The 22,953-nt window shown below is 67.4% G+C and overlaps 10 protein-coding genes across 10 annotated transcripts; 5 read left to right on the forward strand and 5 right to left on the reverse strand.

The window, feature by feature from the left end:
- Positions 1 to 451: 451 nt before the first annotated feature.
- RHOBADRAFT_12489 (uncharacterized protein) lies at positions 452 to 2,185 on the forward strand (the record flags this gene model as incomplete). Its single annotated transcript, XM_018412095.1, has 7 exons — positions 452 to 559; positions 627 to 972; positions 1,044 to 1,103; positions 1,169 to 1,328; positions 1,401 to 1,541; positions 1,656 to 1,841; positions 1,927 to 2,185. Coding segments are annotated over 7 exons (1,260 nt in total), but the record flags the coding sequence as incomplete, so codon positions are not given.
- A 367-nt stretch (positions 2,186 to 2,552) lies between these two features.
- RHOBADRAFT_31336 (uncharacterized protein) lies at positions 2,553 to 4,240 on the reverse strand (the record flags this gene model as incomplete). Its single annotated transcript, XM_018412962.1, has 6 exons — positions 2,553 to 2,708; positions 2,789 to 3,016; positions 3,100 to 3,262; positions 3,344 to 3,402; positions 3,463 to 4,009; positions 4,068 to 4,240. The coding sequence occupies 6 exons, from the start codon at positions 4,238 to 4,240 to the stop codon at positions 2,553 to 2,555; spliced, it is 1,326 nt and encodes a 441-aa protein (XP_018272821.1).
- A 1,338-nt stretch (positions 4,241 to 5,578) lies between these two features.
- RHOBADRAFT_41983 (uncharacterized protein) lies at positions 5,579 to 6,922 on the forward strand (the record flags this gene model as incomplete). Its single annotated transcript, XM_018413989.1, has 5 exons — positions 5,579 to 5,626; positions 5,713 to 5,897; positions 5,998 to 6,070; positions 6,137 to 6,342; positions 6,418 to 6,922. 5 exons carry the CDS (start codon positions 5,579 to 5,581, stop codon positions 6,920 to 6,922), a joined length of 1,017 nt encoding a protein of 338 aa, XP_018272822.1.
- A 345-nt stretch (positions 6,923 to 7,267) lies between these two features.
- Positions 7,268 to 7,979, forward strand: RHOBADRAFT_41984 (uncharacterized protein; the record flags this gene model as incomplete). The annotated part of the gene is made up of 4 exons (XM_018413990.1): positions 7,268 to 7,398; positions 7,518 to 7,610; positions 7,695 to 7,744; positions 7,846 to 7,979. The coding sequence occupies 4 exons, from the start codon at positions 7,268 to 7,270 to the stop codon at positions 7,977 to 7,979; spliced, it is 408 nt and encodes a 135-aa protein (XP_018272823.1).
- A 355-nt stretch (positions 7,980 to 8,334) lies between these two features.
- RHOBADRAFT_51769 (uncharacterized protein) lies at positions 8,335 to 10,538 on the reverse strand (the record flags this gene model as incomplete). The annotated part of the gene is made up of 5 exons (XM_018416005.1): positions 8,335 to 8,535; positions 8,626 to 8,772; positions 8,881 to 9,013; positions 9,187 to 9,249; positions 9,331 to 10,538. 5 exons carry the CDS (start codon positions 10,536 to 10,538, stop codon positions 8,401 to 8,403), a joined length of 1,686 nt encoding a protein of 561 aa, XP_018272824.1. The 3' UTR covers positions 8,335 to 8,400.
- Positions 10,539 to 11,022: 484 nt separating this feature from the next.
- Positions 11,023 to 12,752, reverse strand: RHOBADRAFT_24593 (uncharacterized protein). Its single transcript, XM_018412644.1, has 4 exons — positions 12,705 to 12,752; positions 12,236 to 12,409; positions 11,628 to 12,155; positions 11,023 to 11,520 (listed from the first exon to the last, which is right to left on the reverse strand). The coding sequence occupies exons 1-4, from the start codon at positions 12,745 to 12,747 to the stop codon at positions 11,126 to 11,128; spliced, it is 1,140 nt and encodes a 379-aa protein (XP_018272825.1). The 5' UTR covers positions 12,748 to 12,752; the 3' UTR covers positions 11,023 to 11,125.
- Positions 12,753 to 13,178: 426 nt separating this feature from the next.
- Positions 13,179 to 15,180, forward strand: RHOBADRAFT_51771 (uncharacterized protein; the record flags this gene model as incomplete). The annotated part of the gene is made up of 3 exons (XM_018416006.1): positions 13,179 to 13,485; positions 13,561 to 14,377; positions 14,453 to 15,180. 3 exons carry the CDS (start codon positions 13,179 to 13,181, stop codon positions 15,006 to 15,008), a joined length of 1,680 nt encoding a protein of 559 aa, XP_018272826.1. The 3' UTR covers positions 15,009 to 15,180.
- Positions 15,181 to 15,533: 353 nt separating this feature from the next.
- On the reverse strand, positions 15,534 to 16,823 carry RHOBADRAFT_51772 (uncharacterized protein; the record flags this gene model as incomplete). Its single annotated transcript, XM_018416007.1, has 4 exons — positions 15,534 to 16,092; positions 16,164 to 16,348; positions 16,417 to 16,450; positions 16,579 to 16,823. 4 exons carry the CDS (start codon positions 16,821 to 16,823, stop codon positions 15,534 to 15,536), a joined length of 1,023 nt encoding a protein of 340 aa, XP_018272827.1.
- A 188-nt stretch (positions 16,824 to 17,011) lies between these two features.
- RHOBADRAFT_51773 (uncharacterized protein) lies at positions 17,012 to 19,603 on the forward strand (the record flags this gene model as incomplete). Its single annotated transcript, XM_018416008.1, has 9 exons — positions 17,012 to 17,437; positions 17,509 to 17,693; positions 17,772 to 17,948; positions 18,026 to 18,326; positions 18,397 to 18,624; positions 18,697 to 18,994; positions 19,080 to 19,127; positions 19,343 to 19,478; positions 19,558 to 19,603. 9 exons carry the CDS (start codon positions 17,012 to 17,014, stop codon positions 19,601 to 19,603), a joined length of 1,845 nt encoding a protein of 614 aa, XP_018272828.1.
- A 706-nt stretch (positions 19,604 to 20,309) lies between these two features.
- Positions 20,310 to 20,960, reverse strand: RHOBADRAFT_51774 (uncharacterized protein). Its single transcript, XM_018416009.1, has 3 exons — positions 20,897 to 20,960; positions 20,629 to 20,831; positions 20,310 to 20,525 (listed from the first exon to the last, which is right to left on the reverse strand). Exons 1-3 carry the CDS (start codon positions 20,923 to 20,925, stop codon positions 20,395 to 20,397), a joined length of 363 nt encoding a protein of 120 aa, XP_018272829.1. The 5' UTR covers positions 20,926 to 20,960; the 3' UTR covers positions 20,310 to 20,394.
- Between the last annotated feature and the right edge of the window lie 1,993 nt (positions 20,961 to 22,953).

Here is a 22,953-nt window from a genome sequence, read left to right on the forward strand (position 1 = left end):
TCGCTCCGCCGGTCGACGGCGACAAGACGGTCGAGATCGGCCAGCCTCTCGCGCTGAGTCGCCCGAGCTCCCTTCGGTCGCACACGGTCGTCGAGATGCACGCGCAGGCCGAGGAGGACGAGCGCGCGGCAGGTCATCAGCAGCAAGGTGCGCCCGGACCCCTCTTTCGCTCCCTCTCGTCGCCCTCGACTCACGCCGTCCCCTGCCCGCACACACAGGCTCGGGCTCAGCCGTCGACAGCTTCGACACCTTCCGCTCGACCGACGAGGCCAAGACGGACGTCGCGAGCGTGACGCGCATCCTGCCCGCCGCCACCTTGACCTCGGACCCTCGTCCCGCCGACGCGCCCTCGACGCACTCGTACCCGCCCTCGCACGCCGACTCGACGTCCAAGCCCTCGCCGTCGCTCAAGAGCCTGCGCGAGGCGGCCGAGGAGGCGGCGGCGCCGCCCGACGGCGGCCTGCGCGCGTGGCTCAACGTCGTCGGCGGGTTCCTCGTCCTGTTCTCGTCGTTCGGCGTCGTCAACGCCCTCGGCGCGGTCCAGGCGTACTACGAGCAGGTGCGTCTCGGTCCCCTCTCCCTGCCAGACGAGCCCAGGCCCTGACAAGTCGTCGAGCCGCCCGCAGTTCCTGTTCCCGACCAAGTCGTCGTCCGACATCGCCTGGATCGGCTCGTGCCAGCTGTGCCTCTTCTTCCTGTGTTCGCTCGTCGTCGGTCCCCTGTTCGACAAGGGCTACTTCCACAGCATCATGGCCGCCGGCTCGGCGATGTGGCTCCTCTCGATCTTCCTCATCCCGCAAGTGACGACCTACGGCACCATGATGGGCGTCCAGGGCATCCTCGGCGGCCTCGGCGTCGGCTTCCTGTTCCTCCCGTCGATGACCGTCCAGAGCCACTGGTTCGCGAAGAGGCGGGCGCTCGCGATCGGCATCGTTGCGAGCGGGAGCAGCGCTGGCGGTGTGTGCTTCCCGAGTGCGTCCCCTCTCTCGCCTTTTCTCTCCCTCGTCGGCGAAGAGTCACTGACAATCGAGATGCGCACGCAGTCATGCTCAATCGCCTGTTCGCCGACCCGGACGTCGGCTTCAAGAACGGCGTGAGGGCCTGTGCGTCCCTCGTCCCCCTTCTCGAGCCCGACGGCGGCGACACTGACTCACGTTCGCCCGTGCAGGTGGTTACGTTGTCCTCGCGTGTCTCCTCATCGCCAACTCCATCATGCGCCCCAACCCGGCGCGCAAACACATTCAGAAGCCGCCGCCGCCGCCGCTCAAGGACATGTTCGACGGTCCGTTCACCTGCCTCGCGCTAGGCGCGTTCCTTATCTCCTTCGGGTGCGTCCTCTCTCTCTCGGGCCCGACGAGCACGTCGAGCTCAGCCACTGACCGTCGTCGTCGCCCCTGCAGAATCTGGTTCCCGAACTTCTACGAGCAGCTCTACTTTCAGTACCACGGCGCCTCGCCCAACGTCGTCACCTATGCGCTCGCCTTATTTAACGCGGGATCGTCCTTCGGTCGCATCATCCCCAACCTGTTTGCCGACTTTGTGTGAGTCCCTCGCGACCTTCTCAAGTCGCCTCTTCCCCTCGTCCTTCCGCCCCTCGCCCCCTTTCGGCGCCTCTCGCAGCGCAAGGACTGACGCACGGTATTCTCTTCCCGCAGTGGGCCCTTCAACGTCCAGGCCGTGTGCTGCTTCGGCGCCGCCGCGATGGCCTTCCTCATGCGCGTCATGACGACCCAGGCGCTCCTCATCGCGCACGCCATCCTCTACGGCTTCTTCAGCGGCGCGTTCATCGCGCTCGTGAGCCCCCTCACGGTGTCCATGTCGAGGGACCTGAGCGAGATCGGGTGCGTCGGCCTCTCTTTCCTCCTCTCGTCCTTCCTCTCTCGACGAGCGAGCGAGCACGAGTTGAGATGGAGTCTCGACCCACAGGCTCCGCCAGGGCATCGCCTTCCTCATCGTCGCCGGCTCGAGCGTCGGGTGCAACCCGATCGCAGGCCGCCTCCTCTCGAACAACGGCGGCGACTGGATCCACCCGATCGTCTTTGCCGGTGCGTCTCTCTCCTCTCCTTTCTCCTCCTCCCCTATCTCCCTCACGTCCTCCGTCACCCCTCCTTCGCCGCGCCTCTCTGTCACGAATCGAGCGAACCTGACGCTCTCGCCCCGACTCGACCTGCAGGTACGACGATGATGGCCGGCTCGGTCTCGATGCTGGTCGGGCGCATGCTGCGCGCCAAGGTCAAGGGGACGTGGAGGGTCTAGACGAGGAGGGACGGGGCGAACGAGGGCGAGGGGAGGGAGGAGGCGCAGCTCGCGCAGGCCGCGAGTCGCGCTCGTTCCTCTTCGTCAGATCTTCTTCTACTTTATCGAGCTCGAGCTGCAATCTGTACCTCTCAGTCTTTCTGTCGAGCGTGACGACGAGAGTGTGAAAGCTGCGCTCGAGCGGTTCAAGCGTCTGTCTATCTACAAGGTCCGAGCGTCCGTCCTCCTCCTCGTCCTTCCACATTAAGCGCAAGCCTCCTCCTCCCTCGCTCCTCCTCGTTCCCGCGCACGCCCATCTAGTGCTGCTTGACGGGCTCGCGCTCGTCGTGCTTGACCATCATGCGCGTGTAGGCGCGCTGGTACTGGACGGGCGTGTTGACGACGACGCCTAGCTCCTGGGCCCAGCTGAGGACGAGGGCGGGGTCGCGCAGGAACTCGCGGGCGGCGCAGATCTGCGGGGAAGGGGCGCAAAGAGAGTCAGGACCTTGTCGGTCGGGAGGTGGGACGAGGAGAGAAAGAGGGAGGGACGCACGACGTCGGCTTTGCCCGTCTGTAGGATCTCCTCGGCCTGCGGCCCGTTGGTGATGAGCCCGACGGCCGAGATTGGGATCTTCTCGTCGTCCGAGAGCGAGTGGCGGATCTGCTCGGCGAACGGGACCTGGTAGCCCGGGCCGACCGAGATCTTCTGGCGCGGCGTGTTGCCGCCCGACGAGCAGTCGACGAGGTCGACGCCGAGCTTGATGGCCTCCTTCACGAAGATCTGCGGATGAGGGCGTGTGAGTGTCAGAGAGAGACGAGAGGAAAGCGCGTAGAGAGAGAGAAGAGGCAGAGACGGCGACGCACCTTGGACTGCTCGATGCCCCACGAGATCCACTCGCCCTTGTCGTCCTGCTCGCCCTCGGGCCACCAGTCGGACGCCGAGATGCGCATCCACAGGCCCTTGGTCTTGGGGACCAGCTCGCGCATGCTCTTGAGGATCTCGAGCGGGAGGCGCATGCGGTTCTCGCTGCGAGCGCGAGAGCGACGTCAGTTCGGGTCCTTGAGGGTCCTTTGAGAGGTCGGAAGAGCAGGAGGAAGTGTGACGCACAGCGAGCCGCCGTACTGGTCGGTGCGCTTGTTCGACAGGGGCGAGAGGAAGCTGTGCATCTGCGGGAAGGTCGAGTCGTGAGTTCGCGTCGCCGCGCACGAGAGAGACGAGGGACGTACGAGGTAGCCGTGAGCGCAGTGGAGCTCGATGACCTCGGCGCCGGCCTCGTCGGCCCTCTTGACGGCGGCCTTGAACGCGTCCTTGAGCTCGGCGATGTCGTTGTCCGACATCTCGCGCGGGTGCGGGAACGTCTCGTCGTTGTAGGCGACGGCCGAGGGCGCCATGACGTTGTCGGTCCAGCCTCCTGCGTCGCCGTTGGTCGCGACGTGCGACTTGAGGTGAGGCTTGATCGTCGACGTGTCGAGCCACGGCGCGAGGGTCGACGTCTTGCGGCCACCGTGCCCGAGCTGGATCGCCGGGACCGAGCCCTGGGTGCGGATGAAGGAGAAGATCTGGCGCAAGCTCTGCGCCTGGCGGTCGGACCACAGGCCCGAGTCGTTGGGCGAGAGGCGGCCGTTGGGCAAGACGCTCGTCGCCTCGACCATGGTGAGGGCCGCGCCGCGTGCCGCGAAGGCGCCGAGGTGGACGAGGTGGAAGGGGGTGAGGACGCCGGCCTCGGAGCCGTCCTGCTCGCAGCTGTACATGCACATGGGCGCGACGATGATGCTGGAGGAGTAGGTGAGCGGTGGTCGGTGGGGGAGGTGAGAGTGGGAGGGGGGCGCACCGGTTCTTGAGGGTGATGGGACCGACCTTGAGGGGCTGGAAGAGGAGCGGGAGGTGCTTGTTCTGGGGCCAGTCGTCGGGCGAGAGGGCGGTGCCGACCGAGGGCTCGACCAGAGGCTGAAAGTAGGGGGCGTTGGGCACGCGCTCGTTGATGACTTGTGGGTGGTCGATCATGTTGACTGGAGGCTCTCGAGCAAGGCGCTGGGCAGGGAGAGGAGCAGAAGTCCGACGAGGACGACGAGGTGGGGAGAAGGCCGAGTTCGGCTTGTTCGTCCTCACCGCGCGCTCGCTCGGCTTTGCTCCAGGACCGACTCGCACAAGCCGACTTTGCTCGCCCTCGCCCCCTCAGCACAGCACCGTGCCGCCTCGCCGCATTGCCCGCGCTCAACTCGCCTCCACCTCGCCCTCCCCTCGTCACCTTGCCCTCGCCTCGGCACACACACCTCGGACGGGCTGCGTCGGACCAGTGCGCCACGGCTGTACGTCTGCTGTATGGGCCGGGCATGAGCAGGTGGGGTGGGACACCCAGGGGAATCCTCTCCCCCTCGGGAGCTGATGAGGCTTGTGGCCTCGCTACATCTCTTCAGCTGCGGGCCGCTTCAACAAGGCGCCTCGTCGAGCCTCAACCTCCCCGCCAGCTGCAGGCACGCGACCCGGCGGGGGCACCGCCCGCTTGCACGCCTCGCGCTCCGACTTAGCTTCGCGCTCGCGGCTCCTCGCGCTCGCTCTGCCGGCACACTGCGCCACGCTTTCTCGTCTCTGCTCTCGGTCACTCGGACTCGATCACTGGTCGTCGCTCCAACCGGTCGGTCAAGCGGTGGACGTCGAGACGGTGCGTGCCTCTCGCCGGTCCGTCTCTCCTCCTCCTTCGCGACGCGCCAGTCTCCCTGACAGTCTTTCTCCTCCAGCGAGCAAGGAGACGTAGTGAAAGGTGATCCCGTGCGGCTCCCGCTCAGTCGACTCTTGGCGGCGTCGACGAGCGAGCTTTGCTGGGTCGCGAGAGGGTCGGGCCGGCGACGCGCGCTAAGACGAGGATCAGCGGAGGCAGCTGGCCGTCCCTGCCACGACGACGCTCGCGTACAACGGCGTCGTCAGCTGTCCGAGAACGAGCGCGCACGACTCGGCAGCCTCGTCTGCTCGCCGCAGCAGCTCGCGGCGAGTGGGAATTTGGGCGGCGAGCTCTGCCTCTCCGTCGAGGGTCGGACGCACCTTCGAAATCCACCCGGACTGCACTGCACAGTCGACAGTGAGCTCGGTGGCCTGCAGCAGAGCAAGCTCTGTCGGTTTCAGCTTTGCCCCGCACCCGCTCGCGCCCTCTCCTGCAAACCTCTCCCTGTCGCTCGCCTCTCGCGCTAGCTGCTCCCGACAGCGCGGCAGAGTTGCACAGCATCCACCTCGAGCGCCACGAGGCGCGCCCCGCCCTGCCCAAGGCCTGTCGCCGCCGCACCAGCTCGACCTCGACTTCCTCTCGAACCGGCCCTCGTCATCTCGTCAGCTCGCCCGGGCGCAGCGATGGCCATGGTACACGACCCGCGCTTTGTCGAGGACGTGCCTGAAGGAGTCTGCTGCCCTGGTGCGTCCCTCTCTCCCGAACCTCCTCCTCCTGGCCACCCAGCTGACCCTCACTTCCCTCGTCAATCTGCAAGCGCGCCGCGATCCCGGCTTTTATCGTCTGCCGCAACGCACACCTCCTGTGCGCCAGCTGCCTCGGCGACAAGCGCTCGGCCTGGCCCCTCAGCGTCCACGACACGCAGTGCCCGACTTGCCACGACGAGATGCTCAAGTCGTCGCAGCCATCAAGGGCCGTCGTCATCAAGCTCGACCAGTACACGTGCGTCGCCTGTTCTCCTGAACAGTTGTGGTTGGCGCCCGCGATGCCTGTACGAGGGCCCTCGGCGCACGTCCCTGACTCTCCCTTCCTCGACTCGCAGGTTCCTGTGCCGGTACGCCGACGCCGGCTGCCCGTGGAAAGGCCAGGTCAGCCAGGAGACGGAGCACGCCAAGGTGCGTCCCTCTCCTTACTCAGTTCTGCAACGAGAGACTCGCACTGACCCCTTCTCGCGCCCGCAGAAGCTGTGCCGGTTCCGCTTCCTGCGCTGCGGGCGCTGCGGCGAGCAGTACCGCGCCGGGTTCGCCCTCGAGCACAACGAGTTGTGCACCGAGCTGGTCATCACCTGCCCCGAGGGCGGCGCCGACTGCCTCGGCGCACCCAGAAGCGGCATGTACCCGCGCAGCCAGGCCGACGAGCACGCCAAGAAGCTCTGCCGCAACAGGCCGTGCGTCCCTCTCTTTCTCTCCTTCCCCTCCCTCTCGAGTCCTCGCAAACCTGACGAGGTCGTCGCGCCCCGCAGCTGCCGCAACTTCCCGTTCTGCCGCACCCGCACCTCGGCCGCCAACCTCGTCCCGCACGAGCCGGCGTGCACGTTCCAGCTCGAGCAGCAGGCCTCGGCCCGCCAAGAAGCCGCCACGCAGCGCACCTTGCTCGCCCAGTCGCATGCCGAGAACGCCACCCTGCGCGAGCGGGCCGAGCGCGTCGAGAAGGCGCTCAAGAGCGCGAGCGAGGAGCTCGACAAGGAGCGCACGAGGCGCCGCGAGCTCGAGCGCGAGTGCGACGACCTCGCCGACAAGCTGCGCGACGAGATCAGGCGGTATGCGCGGCTGGCGGGGCGCGAGCGGGACGGTGGACGCGGCGGCGGCGGCGGCGGCGAGCGGCGGTCGAGGGACGAGCAGCGCTTTGCCCCGGCGACGCGGCAGAGCTGGTCGGCGAGCCGGTCGAGCAGCGTGAGGGACGACCGGTGGGCGCCGGTCCACGACGACGCAAGCGCGTACTCGTCGGCGGGCCGCTCGAGGTACTGAGCGGTCGGACCTTCTCTCCCTCGCCCTCTCCCCCTCGTCCCTTCCTCTCTCGCTTTCCTCCGCCGATCTCTCTCGCCCCTCCTTCCTCGCTTCGCCCTTTCCCTCACTTCCCTTTGTCAGTCCCTGCGCGCCCCCGAGTCGCTGCAATTTTGCGTTTCCCTGCCGTCCGTCGCCGTCGCCTCGGCCTCTCGCTTGTGCGTCGAGAACGAGCGCTACCGAGAGCGATTACGAGAGAGTACGGAAAGCAAAGAAGACTACTCGTGCTCGCCGCGAGTGAGCCTGCGACCTTGCACCGCCTCGGCGAGTCGCACCGTGTCTTCATCAGCTCGTCCTCGTCTCGCCACGATGTCGCTCGCCCAGCCGCCAAAGAAGACACCAGCACTCGCTCAAGCGCCATCACCGACCGCCAAGCTCCCGCCATGGCTCGTCAGCATCGCCGAGTCGCCCGCCGTCGCCTGGTCCACCTCGGGCGCGCTGTGCGTCCGCTTCTCCCCGCCTCGTTCAGCGGTCCTGCGCCAGGGGTGCCTCGCGCACACCTGCAGGAGCGCTACGAAGCTCTGCGACGCGACCCACACTGATTCCCTTTCGCACCCAGCCTCGCTGCCCTCCCGCTGTGCGTCCGCAGCCCGGTCGGCTTCCCTCAGCTCATCCAGCTGCCGCTCTTTGCGGCCGTCTTTGGTGGATCAGGGTGCGCCCCCTCCTTTCCTCTCCTCTCTCTGGGCCGAACGAGCGGGCTTTGCGCAGAGATCTGACAGGATCACGCACGGCGCAGGTACATGATCTCGGCGGGCGACCCTCTCAACGGCAGCGGCACGACCACCGGTGCGCCCCTCCTTCTTTCTCTGTGCCCCTCGACTCGACTCGACTCGACTCGACGCGAGAGCTGACCCAGCCCTTGCCCGCCGCCGCACCCCCACCCGCAGCCTGGTCCCTCGTCTACCTGTTCCTCAACGGCCGCAAGGCCCTCTCGGCGCGCCGACCGGGGCCCGTCGCGCTCGCGGCCGTCGTCGCAGCCCAGGCGGCGACGTACGGTGGCTACTACTTTGGGCAGGACTGAGGGCGCGAGGTGGACGGTGGGCGGGCGACGAGATGAGGGGCGAGGAGGACGTGTTGTACGAGTCGTTCGAGCGCAGCTGCATCGCATCTCTCTTCCAGCTCTCGCTTTCCCGCTACGAGGCACGAGAGAGAGATTCGAGAGGTGGCGCCGAGCCTGCGCTGCGGCCGCCGAGAGAACGGCAGCGCACGCGAGGGCCCGGGCCGGAAAAAAAAAGGGTACGAGTTACAACATGGGGGGCTGCTGCAACGAGAGAGGAGAGAGGACGACGACCACGACCGCGACGACGAGAGCGCGAGGGCAGGACGACGACGAGGGAGTGGGGAATGTGCACGGATGAGAGGTGGGGGTAGTGGAGCGCGCTCGCTCGAGAGAGACGGGTACAAAGGGGGGCTAGAAAGAGGGGGAGGCGGACCCGACGCGCTCACGGCCCGTCAATCGAGCTCGTCGACGCCGTGTCGTCGTCGTCCGACGCGACGGCGAGCGCAGGAGGCGGCCGGGGCGGCGGGTCGAGAGTCGCCCACTGCGGGAGGTGCTCGCGGTCGACCGTGTCCCAGACCTGCATGTTGCGCAACTCGAGGTCAGTGCCTGTCCTACACGTACACGAGAGGGCGAGAAAGGGGAGAAAGAGGGAGAGGCTCGAGCGCACCTTGGACAAGCCGCCGAACGCCTCGATGCACTGCAAGTCCATGGCGCGGCTCTTCGGGTGCGAGTAACGCCGGTACTCGTCAAAGACCGACACGAGCGACCACATCTGGATGCGGCGCAGGCACCCGACGACGCAGCCCGTGCGGTGCTGCGGGCGATGAACAGGTGGTGGGTCAGTCAGGGTCACGGAGGCGAAACCGAGGCAAGGGAGGATCGGGGAGGGGGAAGGAGAGAATGAGAGGAACAGAGGACGCACCTTGCCCTTGTTGCAGTGAATCAGCATCGGGTGGTTGCGCGCGTCGAGGATGGTCGACAGGGCGCCGACGATCTTGTCCTCCGGGATCGAGACGAACGGCTCCTTGTTGCCCGGGATGCCGAACTGGAAAAGCCTGTGACGAGCGAGGGGAGGGAGAGGGAGATGAGGGAGGATGAGAGGACGGGCGGGAGGGGTAGAGAGAGGGGACGAGGCGAGTCAGTGACGCTCGACTTTCGTCCTCGCGCCCGAGCACGCTCGTGAGGCGCGCTCGTCGAGCGCAGAAGAATAGTGAGACGGCGGACGCACTGTATGCCCTCGGCCTTCAGGAACTCGACATTCTCCTCGGGGTAGGGCTCTTGCACGAGGACCCTGCGCCCACGAACCCAAGGAACGTCAGTCGCGCTCTCTCGACGAGGGACAGGTAGACAAAGGGGAAAAGGGTGGACGCACATGACGCTCTTGAGACCCAAGCTGCGCAGGAACGGGAAGTGCTTGTCGCGCGGGAACGACGACCGGTACAGCTTGGGCGACACCATGGCAAAGTTCTCGGGCGGCCGCAGCGAGTCGGCGTCGGACGCGAGCTCGTGCGGGTTGGCGTGCGGGGCCGTCGTCGTCACGGGAACGTCGTCGGCGCCGATGGCGGACGAGGCGGTCGAGGGCGCAGGAGGGCGGGCGAAGGCGGCGGCCGGCAGGTCGGGAAGGGCAGGGTGGGCGTCGCCGGTCGGTGCGGGGTGCGGCTCGACGTGGCGGAGCGTCGGCGGGGCGCACAGGGAAGGCGGCTCGGCGGCCTTTGGACACGGCGGGAGCGGCTTGTCCTCGCGCGCCGCCGTCGCTGGTGAGGACGGCCCGACCGCACCGCACGCCGCGCCGCTCGGCAGAGGCAGGTCGAGCACTTCGACCTGCGCCTCGGGTACAGGCGTCCCACCGTCGCTCGCCGCCTCGTGCCCCTCGGCCCGCTCGACCGCCGCCGCGAGGCTCTGGAGCGGCAATGTCGCGACCTGGGGCGTCTTGCCCTGCCGCGACGGCGAGGTCGACGCCGACGATGTCGAGGCGGCGACAGGCCAGCCCGAGGCGGCGGCCGAGAACGTCTGGGTCGAGCTCGCGCTCGTGAAGCTCGACGCCGAGTGCGACGAGAAGCCCGAGTGCGAGGTCGACGACGAGGCGGTCGACGATGCCGAGCTGAAGTCGCCGTACGAGTAGCGGCACGAGGAGGAGGAACGGGCGTCGGTGATGGCGGGCTCGTAGTCGGCATGCTGCTGCTGGAGCGGGTGCGGGAGGGGAGGAGGGAGTATGTCGGCCTCGGCGGCGACGGGGCAGAACTCGCTCGAGCGGCGCCCGAGCCGGTGCGCCGGCCTGCGCTGCAGCGGCGTGCTGCACTCGTCCTCCTCGTCGACACCTTGCACGCCCTCGTCCATGTCGCGCGACTCGACGTCCCCGCCGGCGCGCGGTCGCGCGAGCGGGTCCGAGTCGAGCTCGCCGCCCTGGTCGTGCGCCGCGTGGTGCGCCGGCTGCGGCACGCCGTGGCGCTCGTGCTGGATCTTGACGAGCCACCGGGCGACGGGTCGCGGAGGACGAGGGCGGGCCGCGTCGTCGGCGATGAGCACGACCTCGGCCTGGTCTGGGGCCGGGTCGACCCGGGGGAGCGGCGAGGGGTGCATCGCTGTTGGAGAGGTGGGTCGGGGCGGTAGGCGGGGCGCAGGCAGGACCAGGGTGCGGGTGCGAGGCGTGGTGCGGGCCTGGGGCTTGGTGTGCTCGGGAGCTGGGGGTCGTGGCCGGGTGACTGGGCGTCTACTTGGTCATGGCGGCGGTCGGGAGGGGTGCTGGTCGGTGCTCCTGCTCGAGGAGGAGGGACTGCCTCTCGCCCAGAGAGGCGCGAGGCGGAAGAGCGAGAGCGGCGGCTTGGACAAGAGCGAGAGCCATCATGGGAGCGGGCGCCCTCGACGCACGCGACCACCGCCTCTTCTGCAGAGCGTTGCCGAGCCGCTCGACTGCTGTACGACAGCTCTAAAAGCCCTGTGTCCCAAGCGCAGAGCGATGCGAGCTTTCGTCACCGACCTGTCTTCGAGCACGCACATCTTTCTCGACCGCTCTCGCTCGCTCGCGCCGTGAGCAGCCTCTCGCCGACGCACGCGCCATGCGAGAGAGAGGAAGAGAGAGGACGACCCGGCCGTCTTTTCATCGTTGCACTGCTTGATCTGGTACCGCCTCGAGCGAGAGAAACTGGACACGCGCGCGCGGGCCGCATCTACTTCTTCTGGAGCAGGCCGGCGAGCACCTCGACGACCTTGTCGCCGACGTCGGTCGTCGTCTTGTCGCCGCCGAGGTCCTTGGTGCGGTACCCGCACCCGCCGACCTTCTCGTCGTCGAGCACGACGCGGACCGCCTCCTCGACGAGCTTGGCCTCGTGCTCCTTGCCAAACGAGTATCGCAGCATGAGCGCGATGCTGAGGATGGTGCCGATCGGGTTGGCAATGTTCTGCCCCGCAATGTCGGGCGCCGAGCCGTGGATGGGCTCGTACAAGCCCGGGATGCGCGACTTGCCGTCGGGGATGCCGCCGAGCGACGCAGAGGGGAGCAGGCCGAGCGAGCCCGGGATGACCGACGTTTCGTCCGACAGGATGTCGCCAAACAGGTTCTCGGCTGCGAGAGAGGGCGAGGGTGCGGGTCAGTCGGGGTTGCTGAACGAGCAGGAGGAGGGAGGGAGGGCTCGACCGCGCGAGAGGGAGTTGAGGAAAAGGCTGACGCACTGAGGACGATGCCGTTGAGCTTGCGCGGGTTGGCGCAGATGAGCATGGCGGCCGAGTCGACGAGCTGGTGGTCGAGCTTGAGGTCGGGCTCCTCCTGGTCGATCGTCTCCTGCACGACGCGGCGCCACAGCCGGCTCGTCGCGAGCACGTTGGCCTTGTCGATCGAGTGGATCGCCAACGGCGGGCTCGAGCACTTGGCGAGGTAGGCCGCGAGGCGCGTGATGCGCTGCACCTCGGGCACCGAGTAGGTGCACGCGTCGAACGCCTGGGCGTCGGGGCCCTCGGTCGCGCCGGCGACGGCCTCGCGGTGCTCGCCAAAGTAGATGCCGCCGATGAGCTCGCGCACTACGACAATCTCGGTGCCCTGGGCAATGTGCTCCTTGAGCGGCGAGTGGGCGACGAGCGACGGGGCCGGGAACAGGGCCGGGCGGATGTTGGCGTACAGGCCGAGCTCCTTGCGCAGCTTGAGGAGGCCGAGCTCGGGGCGGAGCGTCGGGTGCGTGCCCCACTTGGGCCCACCGACGGCACCTGTACGGGACGAGAGAGGGTCGGGGTTAGCGGCCGGGGGCTTGGAGGGCGGATCGAGGGAAGGGAGCGAGGCGGCGCACCGAGGAGGATGGCGTCGGCGGTCTTGCAGGCGTCGAGGGTCGAGTCGGGGAGCGGGTTCTTGTGGTTGTCGATCGCAATGCCGCCAAAGTCGTGCGACTCGACCGTGAACTTGAGGTCCGAGTGGGCCGAGATGGTCTCGAGGACGCGGACGGCCTGCGCCGTCACCTCGGGGCCTGCAGACAAGGTCCAGAGAGAGTCAGTAGGTGCTCTGGAACGCCGAGACGAGCTGCTCCTTGGTCCTCGCGCAGGCGAGCCGGCGGCGAGCCGGCGGGCGACGAGCATCTCGCGTCCGCGCCGCTGTACGGGTGAGCGCACGCCGTGTGCGCAGCCAGCGGCGACGATGGAGGTGCGCAACTCGTGCTCGTGCGGCGGAGCGGGCGTGTCGGCGAGTCAAGGTGGAGCCGCGGGTCGAGGCGGTGGGAGATGACGGGGGCGACGAGGCGGTGGCGACGAGGGCGGGCGACTTGCCGATTCCATCACCGGGGACAGCGACGATCTTGAGAGCGGACATGGTGGTGTGTATGGGTGAGGAAGCGATGAGAGCGACGGCCGGAGAGAGCGGACGGCATCAGCGGAACGAGAGACACCTCGTCCTCGCACCCCTCAGGGCTTTTCCTGCTGCAGCTGGGCAGTATCTGTAGACTCTCATCGCACAGTCAAGCCTGGACAGAGTACATGGCGCGACAGAGTGAGCGGGGCGAGGTGCGGACGAGCCGGCCGCTCGAGCTCGACCTCGCCTTGCGCGCTCATCTCGCGCTCGCCAGTCTCGCGAGCTCCAGTGCGCCCATAGACCGACACCAGCACTCGCCCACACGCCATCCACGAGCTCGCGCCGCTCCCCCAGCTCCCCCCTTGAGCGCCAGCCGCCTCGTCGTCCTCCTCCCTCCGCCTCACCTCATCTCTCTCGTCAAGCTCCCGCCTACACACCGCACCTGCTCGACCATGACCAACAAGGTCCCCAAGCAGTCCGACAGCTGGGTCGGCTCGCGCGCCATCAAGCACCTCGTCGTCGACACGGCCCCGCTCGTGACCGCCCCGGTCTCGTCGCTCCGCAACACGGCCGCCCACTACCTCGTCACGCCCGACGTCGTCCACGAGCTGCGCGACAAGCGCGGTCGCAACGTCCTCGACGAGGCCAAGCTCCAGCTCCCCGCCGACACGCTCGTCGACGGCCAGGACCCCGACGAGCTCCACCGTGCGAGGGAGGGCTTCGAGGTCCGGGAACCCTCTGCCGAGTCGGTCGCACGCAGTGCGTCCTCTCCCTCTCTCTCTCTCTCTTTACCTCACCGCAGCCCCAATCTGACCACCCTCGCTCGCCTCGCAGTCACCTCGTTCGCGCGCAAGACGGGCGACCTCGCCGTTCTCTCGTCGGCCGACATCCGCGTCCTTGCCCTGTGCCTCACGATCGAGCTCGAGGAGAACGGCACCTGGCGCGTACGCGAGTTCCCCGGCCAGCAGTTGACGGGCCCGCCCAAGGAGGACAAGAAGGACGAGGCGGTCGCGACCGCGACTGGTGCGGCCGGCGAGAACAAGGAGGGGGGCCCTGTCGAGGGCGAGGCGCAGACGGAGGACAAGGGCAAGGGCAAGGAGGAGGACGAGGCGGCGGCGGCGACCGGCGTCGACGAGCTCGCCGGCGAGGTCGAGGCGCTCAAGGTCGATGAGCCGGCGAGCCAGGACGAGCCCGCGCCCGCGAGCGATGCACCCGCACCCGCACCTTCCACTTCATCCTCCTCGCCCGCACCCGCACCCGCACCTGCACCCTCATCCGCACCCGCATCTTCCACCGCCGCCGCCTCGACCTCGAACGGCGCCGACGACGCCGACGACGCCGGCGACGTCTCTGACGCCGAGTCGGACTCGTCGGCGGGTTCGTGGATCACGCCCGACAACGTGCACGACCACCAGGTGCGCGACCTCGGCCTGTTCGAGTCGGCCGAGGCCCAAGCGGCGTCGGCGCACGCGTCGACGAGCAAGGCGCCGCAGCCGCCCAAGCCCAAGACGATCATGAAGGCGGCCGTCTTGACGGGCGACTTTGCGATGCAGAACGTGGCGCTCCAGATGGGCCTCAACGTGCTCGGCAGCGGCGGCAAGAGGGTGCGCGAGGTCCGGACCTGGGTCTTGCGGTGCCACGCCTGCTTCAAGTGCGTCTCTCTCTCACTCTCTCTCTCGTCGTCGTCTCGAGCGCGAGGAGCCTGACTGTGTGTGCGCACCCGCAGGCTGTGCAAGAACCCCGACAAGCGCTTCTGCCCCTCGTGCGGCGGCGCGACCCTCCTGCGCACCTCGATCACCTACGTCCCCGTGTCGCCCCAGCACCCGCAGGGCTACATCCTCCACCTCAAGGCCAACTTCAACTACCGCCTGCGCGGGACCCAGTTCAGCATGGCCAACCCCAAGATGGGCAAGGCCGGCGGGGGCGTCAACGCCGAGATGGTCGTGCGCGAGGACCAGAAGGAGTGGGTCCGCGGCGTCAAGTCGGCCGAGATCCGGCGCGACAAGGAGCAGCGCGCGCTGCAGAAGAGCGTCCTCGAGGACGAGAAGCGCGGCAAGCGGTCGGGCCCGGCCGGCAGCAGCGCCGGCTGGTTCGCCGAGGCGGGCTCGCTCGAGGCGCAGATGCTCGGGATCGGCGGCGGCAAGGGCGGCGTCGACAACCCCAAGGGCAGGAGGCGCGGCGGCAAGAACGGCGCAGGCGGCGAGGTCCGGTTGGACAAGATGGGCCTGCCCATCATCGGCAGCGGGCGGCGCAACCCGAACGAGGCGCGGCGGAGAAAGTAGAGGCGCCCCTCGCTCTTTGCGTCTCTCTCATCGGCGTCTCTACGGTCCTCTCCTCCCTGTTCCTCTCCTCTCCTCGGTGCTGTACTGCCACATAGCCCTCCCTCTCGCCCTCGGCTCTTCCCTCGCGTTGTACTCGTGTACCTGTCTTGCATCGCCGCACTTTCTTCGCCGCACCCATTTGTCGTCGTCGTCATCGTCGAGAGGAACGCGAGCGAGAGTCGACGAGAAGCTGCAGGCCGAGCGAGGCAGAGGAAAGCCCAACTCGAGGATCCGAGCGAGGGTGGCGACGATGACGCGCTCTCGAGCAGCTCGGCCAGCTCGTCGTGCCACAGAGAGTCCTCTCTCGATCCCTGTCGAGTCTCGCGAGCGTGAGAGAGAGCCGGAAACGAGAACTGCGACGAGCCGAGTTTGAGAAGGTCGCCAAAAGGAGCTCGAACCCGAGTTGCAGAGCTAAACAAGCTACAGCGCCTTCGCCCTCGCCGCCCCGAGCCCGCCTCCTCCTCGGCGCACGCCCTCGAGCCCTCCTCACAACTCGATCATCTCGTTCGTGCCCTCCTCGAGGTCGACGACGTGCACCTTGAACGGCCGCTTGGCCGTCGTGCTGCTGCTGCTGCTCGCCGACGTCGACGTCGAGGCCGTGTTGTCGACGGGTGCGAGCGATGTGCGGCGGCGCTTGGGCGAGGGGGCGGCGGCGGCGGCGGCGGTCGAGGACGAGGCGGGGCGGGAGATGCTCGAGGTCGGGGCGGGCGCGCAGGTGGGCGCGAGCGGCATCACGCAGTACTTGGCGATGGCCCTGGCGCGGAAGGCCTGCAAGGCCCCCCCGATCCTGGCGTAATCGGGTTCCGGCGACTCCTCGCCGTTCTCGTCCTCGTACTCCTCCTCGTACTCCTCCTCCTCGTCGTCGACCCACTCGTCGTCCTCGCTCAGGAGCTCCTCGTTGTCCTCGCGCTCGCGAATGTTCCTGTTGAGGCGCCGGACCTCGTCCTTGAGGCGCTCGACGAGCTTGACCTGGGCCATGCACGCCGCCTCGTGAGCGGGCATGTTGGCCTTGGTCGTGCGAGTCGGGCAGCCGGCGACGACGCAGCTGCGCACAACGGGAGAGGCGGGTCAGGTCTCTGCGTCGTCGAGGTTGGCGGCGAGAGAGGTGGGACGCACATCTCCATCGAGCAGACCTTCTCATGCGCGGCGAACTTGTGACGCCGCATCTTGCCGCCGGCCGGGCAAGGGCGCCGGGGACACTCGACGAAGACCATGCGACAGTGCTTCTCGATGTGGATGTCCTCGTCCTTGGAGACCACGGCCTGGGCGCACACGCGGCACCAGATGCGGCGGTAGGGACACTGCGAGGGGGGCGAGGGCGGGGGTCAGGCCAACTGCTGCCGAGGCTGGGGCCGTGCAGAACACGCACCTCGTCCGGAATATGTCGTTCTTGGTCGTACACACTGCCGGTTTAGTCGCACGCTCGCCTCCTGCACGGGTAACTGTTGGCGAGGGCGGGCGAACTCGTGAGCTTTGGCGCACATTCGCTGCGAGACCCTCGGCCCCGGGAGAGAGAGAGAGGTGGACGCACTCGAGGGTGCGGATGGCACGCTCGATGATGGCCGAGCGGGGCGCGTTTTTGCGGACGTGTTTGTGGCACGCCGGGCAGGAGGCGTGAGGATGGTTGGCGCGCGCGTCGTCGTAGCAGGTGGAGCAGTTGAGGTGCTCCTTTGCGCAGATGACGCGAGGCGGGACGGCGACGTTGTTGCAGCGCACGCAGAGCAGGTAGTCGGGGACGGGTGTGGTGAAGTTGGCGGGGTCGAAGCCGAGGGTCATGGTGGGCGAGTGGCGACGCGGTGCGGGAGGGGCACACCGGTGCGCAGGGCTAGCTGAGCCGGGCGTGTGCAGCTGTGGAGCACGCGGTGGACGAGAGCGAGGCGAGGGGAGGAGAGCGGCGCAGGGCGGAGAACGCGACGAGGCGCGTCGTCGCCCTTTCATCTCTCATCAGCTCAAACACCTCGACCATGCCGCGCATCCGCCTGCCAGGCAGTGCAGGGCCATCCAGTCCACTCCTCCCCCACGACCAGGACGTGTACGACCGCCCACGCCCACCCCGCAGGCGCCGCGCCCTCGTCTGCGCCCTCGTCCCTCTCGCCACCCTCCTCGCCTTCGCCCTCGCCCACCACCCCTCGGTACCCGCCGCACTCGAGCCCTACACCGACCGCATCCCCGACCTGCACGTCTGGCGCCACCTCGCTCCTCCAGCCGACGACCACCTCGCACCACCGCCGGCACCTCCGCTCAGTGACGACGACCTCATCGAGCACGAGCAGGACGAGCGGCTGCCGGCTATCGCCTGGAGCAAGGAGGACCGGCACCTGCGGCGGTACAGCTGGGCGACCCCCAAGATCCACAGCAGCCTCGCCCGCATGCTCAAAGACCTGTCGCCGGTCCGTCCTCTCTCTCTCGCACTCGCCCTCTCCTCTCCAACCGAGCTCACCTGTACCCTCTCGACATGCAGGCGCAGAACACGACCCGACAGTGGCTCCTCAAGAGCCGCACGGCGAGCCAGGGCGGCGTCGGCATCGGGCTCGGCGGCGACGACCCGCCGAGGCGCATCAAGCCTGCTTCTGCATTGCCGTCGCACTCGTTTGCGCCGGCCGAAGGAGAAGGCCCGGGTCTGTTCGTCGATGGCTCTTACGACAAGTGCGCCCACCCTCTTCCCTCTGCTCCTCGCCCCCTCCTCGTCCACCTCGAGCTGACCCTGGCTCCCTCCCCGCGCAGGTACGAGGACCTCCTGCACGAGTGGCGCACCGGCCGACCTGTCGAGGCGTGCGAGCAGGGCGCCTGGGAGGACGAGTACACCAAGATGCACGCCGACATGCTCGCCGGCGACCAAGAGCCGAGCCTGCTCGAGTTTGTCTGCCGCGCAGGCGAGTACTGCGGCGGGTTCGCCGACCGGTCCGTCTCTATCTCCCACTCTCACTCTCGCCGAACCCGAGTCCGAGTTGGCGCTCACTCTGCTCGGCGGCCCGCAGCATCCTCGGCATGACGACGACCTTCCTGTACAGCATCCTCACCAGGCGCGCCTTTGCCGTCTCGTGGGAGCAGCCCGCACCCGTCGACCTCTTCTTCGACTCGCCCCACATCGACTGGTCGAGGCCGTTCAACGCGTCGTCGTCGACGCCGAGCGCGCACCCGGCCGTGTACGCCAACAAGACGCTCGCCAAGAAGCGGCGCGAGGTCGACGCGCACAATTGGGAGCCCGAGCACATCGACCAGTGGATGCCGAGGTTCGTGCGCAACTATGGCGGCAACAAGAAGTCGCCCTGGATCCAGGTGCGCCTCGCTCGTCTCCCTCTCCTCCCCTCGCCTCGAGTCGCTATTCACGCCTCTCGCGCACCTGCAGCTCGACTTCAACCGCGGCGTCGTCATCCGCTCGTGGACGTACAAGCAGGTGGCGCCGCTCCTCGACGACCTGGGCCTTAAGGCGACGACGGCCTACTCGTGCCTCATCAACTACCTCTTGCGGCCCAAGCCCGCCGCGCTCGCCTTTATCGCCCAGTACACGAGCCTGTTTGCGCTCCCCGAGAACTTTGTCATCGGCATCCAGATCCGCACGGGCGACCTGTCGATGGTGCGTCCCCTCTCCTCGCCCTCTGTCTCGATCGCCCGTGCACTGACCCTCGCTCGCCTCGACTGCGCGCAGTGGGCCGACTACAAGGACGCCGTCAACTCGGTGTCGCTCCACCCGCAGTACTTTACGTGCGCCGAGGCCGTCGCGCGCACGTACGCGCATCCGTCGCAGAAGGTCCTGTACTACCTCATTACCGACTCGCACGCGCTCGAGCGCGACGCGCTCCGGCGGTTCGGCGACAAGGTCGTCGTGACGGGCCTCAAGCAGGCGCACGTCGAGATCAAGACGGACTCGAGCACTGGGCTCGTCAGCATCAAGCGGGCGGCAGATGGGTTCATGAGGACGATCGCCGAGAGCTGGATCTTTGCCGGTGCGCCCGACGCTTTCTCTCTCCCTCTCTCGACGAAGATCTCGAACGAGCAGGATGATTCGCTCATGTCGTGAGGGTCGCGCAGGGACCGACTTCCAGATCTTGACGTCGCGCAGCGGGTTCGGCAAGATTCGTACGTCCGCCTTTCCTCCTCTTCCTCCTCGCTCTCCTCCTTCCCTCCTTTCCTCGGTGCGGCGCCTCGCCGACAGAAGCCCTTGCGTCACACCGCCCATCCTCGCTCGCCTGCACTCCTCCTCGTCGCCTCGAACTGACTCTCCCTCTTTCTTCTACCTCCTCTCCTTTCCTCTCCCCCTCCCTCTCTCCTCTCTCGCCTCGCCCCTCTCGCAGCAACCTGGCTCCGCGGTCGAGAAGGCTCGACCATCGCCCTCTTCAACGAGTTCACCGACCCCGACTTTACGCTCCAGTACAAGAAGGCCAACCGCGGCAAGCTACCGCCGCCGATCGACTGCTCGACGCCAGAGGCGTGCGTTCCCTTCTTCCTCTCTCTCTCTCTCTCGTCAGACGAGCCTGGTCGAGTACTGACTCGCACTTTTCGCGCGCAGCTTGATCGACTTCAAGGGCCTCGCGCAGGACTGGTCGCTCGGCTAGCGAGGGTCGAGCGCGTTGTGGAAGGACCTGTATCTCGGCATCATGGGGAGGGAGGGGCTGCCTGCATCGCATTCCTGTTGTTGTCCTTCCTCGTGCTGCGGCCTGAGAGAGCCTTTCGTGGCTGCGAGGCGCGGCCATTCATCTCTCGCTCGGCGCCAGCTCATCACTGCTGCGCAGGCCGTCGACCCGCGACTCTGCTCGAACAGACGACGGGCTCGCAGGAGCGCAAGGGCCCGTGAGAGAAGCGAGAGACGGCGGCACGCAGCGTAAACGAGAGGCTCGAGAGCGACGAGACGGCGCGGTACGTTGGAGACGGTCGCGCAGGGAGCGGAAGCACGCCTCTACCTAGCTACCGCTGGAGGAGCGGCAGCCGCCGTGGCGAGGTGCGTCGTCGAGCCGAGCAGGAGGCCCGTGCGCTCGTTCAGGTCGACCTTCTCAAACCGACGTGCGGCCTCTCGCGCTCTTTGCCGCTCGATAACTGGGCGGCAGGTTCGTCAGGAGGAGTACAGGACCGATTCTCGCTCGCGGGACGATCGCGGAACGACACGAGTGCGAGACGAGGCGCGAAAGAGGAGGAAGAGGCTCTCGCTCTTGCTTTCGATGCTGGCCGCTCTCGCACAGTCTCGGATGCTCGACGAGAGAGAGACCGAGAGGAGAGGTTGACGACGAGAGAGAGAGGAGAGAGAGAACGAGGCTCGAGCGTGGGAAGGCGGAAACAAAGTCCTTGCAAGGGAGGTACAGAAACGACGACGACGACCACGCTCAACCCGACTCGACGCGACGAGGCCGAGCTACAGCTTGTCTCCGAACGGCGGCAGCTCGTTGCCGGGCACAAACACGCGCTCGACGCCGCCCTCGGTGATGATGGCGAGGCGGATCGTGCCGCCACTGGACCCGTCACGGCTCATGGCGAGGGCGAGGGCTGTGGGTGCGTTACTCGTGTCAGTACGAGGCACGTGGAGGGAGACAGCGAGGGTATGAGAGAGAGGGAGGGGAAGGGGAAGGGGGAAGAAGGGAGGACTCGCCATTCTTGACAAACTCGACCGTCTCCTCTTGTCCCCAGTCCTCGCGGAAGGTCGCGTCGCAGTAGCCGTAGATGTAGGTCGAGCCGGAGCCGCCGATGGCCCACGGGCCCTTGAAGAGGCCGCCGCCGAGCGGGATGTTGTACACGGTGCCGCCGTTGATCGGGTCCCAGCCCGCCACGATGAGTCCTGCGCTGAGGCGGTCCCTGCGTGCGCGAGGACGTGTCAGTGTCGGGCTTGCCAAGAGAGAGACAGAGCGAGAGGAGCGCACTTGTTCTGGTAGACGATGCCCTCGAGCATGTTGGCCGCGACGTGCACCGCCGGTCGGTCGCCGTGCGCGGCTCTCGTGCGGGCAAGACAGCTGCAACTGGGGCGAGGGTCGGGTGCACAACTATGCAGAGCCATGACAATAGATCTCGACCATAGCGAACTGCGTGCGAGCCCTGGACGAGCAGCGAGGAGGTGATTTGGATCCAGACTGCGGGCGCCGAGTACGTCGACTCGGGTCGACCGCCTTCCTGTCGGCTCGGAGCTCTCAGCAGGGTGTCGGACCGCCTCGGGACGGAGCAGTCAAGTCTATACGTCGATCGAGCCTTGCACCGTCGAGAAAGAGCGAGATCTGACAGCGAGAAATCGAGTAGCTCCTCCTGAACTTCCTCGCGAGCGCACAGTCGCGCGGGCACTACCTGGAACGGTCTGCAGATTTGGGCCCATCGTCAAGTAAACGTCTCGATAGGTCGATCGAGCCTCGCACCGTCGAGAAAGAGCGAGGTTGCACAGCGAGAAATCGAGTCCCTCCTCCTGGACCTCCTTCTGAGCGCAAAGGTCGAGCGGGCACGAGCGGAAGGGAGTGCCCTCGAGCCGGGGTCCGTTCCGAGCACTCGTCGACGACCTTTACACGGCCGCGCCGACACGAGGGAGCAAGACCCGCCCGCATAGGAGAGGTCCGAGCGAGCCTTCTCGAGCAGCCGGATGCCCTTGAGAACTCGCTCCCTTGCCCCTGTTTCTCGAGCAGCTCGACAGGGCTCTGTCAGATAGCGTCCGAAGGAGGTGCTCGAGCCGGACCGAGCCAGCAGAAAGACCTCTCTCGACCTCGCCGACACCGACTTGAGAAGGGAGGCGAGGCTCACAACTCGCCCTGTACAAGATGAACTGGCTCGGGAGAAGCGCTCGATTGCACCGCAGACACCTCTTCGTCCGATCCCACGCAAGCAGAACACCGTAACCCTGCTAGATCAGGAGCTAGCGTTTGAGCGAGGGTGCGCAGGATCCCCCTGTCTTTAGTAGGTGGCCGGGCGCACGGGCGCTCCGCAGGGGTGCGCACCGTGCGAGCGGCTCACCGCAGTGCGCCCGCTGCCCTCAGGGGCACGAGAGGGGGGCGCGGCCTCGTAAGGACCCGTCCAAGACGGCTCGACTCGCTGAGCCGTCGGGACGAGTGCGACGACGAACGAGAACTCTGAGCGGTCTGGGGAACGATCGAGAGGGACGAGAGAGCTTTCGGAGAGGAAAGGGCGCTGTCGTGCGGCGCAGCAAGGGCGCGAGAGGAAGCTTTCGGGGCCGAGAAGGGGGAGGTGCCATCGAGGGCGCGACTAACCTGCGGCGCGAGGTCGAGAGGGTCAGTACGCGGCTCGGCGAGGAGTAAAGACCCACATGAAGGTCTTGCAAGGGAGAGAGAGAGTGCGCGGGACGTACAAAGGACAAGACGAGCCGACTCGAGGTCAAGAGCCCGCCTCGCGCCGCCCAGAGGACCGCCCTGCTCGCCTTGCGCAGCCGGTCCGCCTGTAAGGTGACCGTGTCAGTCTATCGAGACCCCTGCACCGCGTCGCGAGGTGGCAGAGGGGGCTAGGGGAGAGGGAGAGGGGGGCCAAACACGAGGGAGGCGGGGAGGAGAGGACGTACACGTCGTACGAGACTCACAGAGCGCTGCCGCCTCGTTGAAGTGCTCCTTGACCCTCCTCGAGTCCATGATGAGGTCGCACACCGGTCCACAGGTCGTTGTCGCCAATCGACAGAGGGCGCCCACCGCGGGTCGCTGATGAAGACGCGACGCGCTCTGCGCCGGCGGCGAGCGCTCGCAGTGGTGCGCATGAAGCAGAAGTATGATGCCGTGATGTGCAGGTACCGACTCGAGCCAGTCTGAGCGAGCCCTGTCGTGAGGGCCGACGGGTAGGAGGGGAAGGAGGGACACGAGCGGCGAGCGGACCTTGAACTCGATCCTGCGCTGTCCACAGCGGTCGCCGCGCTTTCTTCCGCTTCGAGCATGCTCTCAGTACTATACAGAGTGGCCTCGCCGGCGAGCAAGCCGACAGGAAGAGCGCGCTCGGCTCG

The sequence above is a fragment of the Rhodotorula graminis genome (genome assembly GCF_001329695.1).
Source record: "Rhodotorula graminis WP1 unplaced genomic scaffold RHOBAscaffold_3, whole genome shotgun sequence".
Lineage (NCBI taxonomy): Eukaryota > Fungi > Basidiomycota > Microbotryomycetes > Sporidiobolales > Sporidiobolaceae > Rhodotorula > Rhodotorula graminis.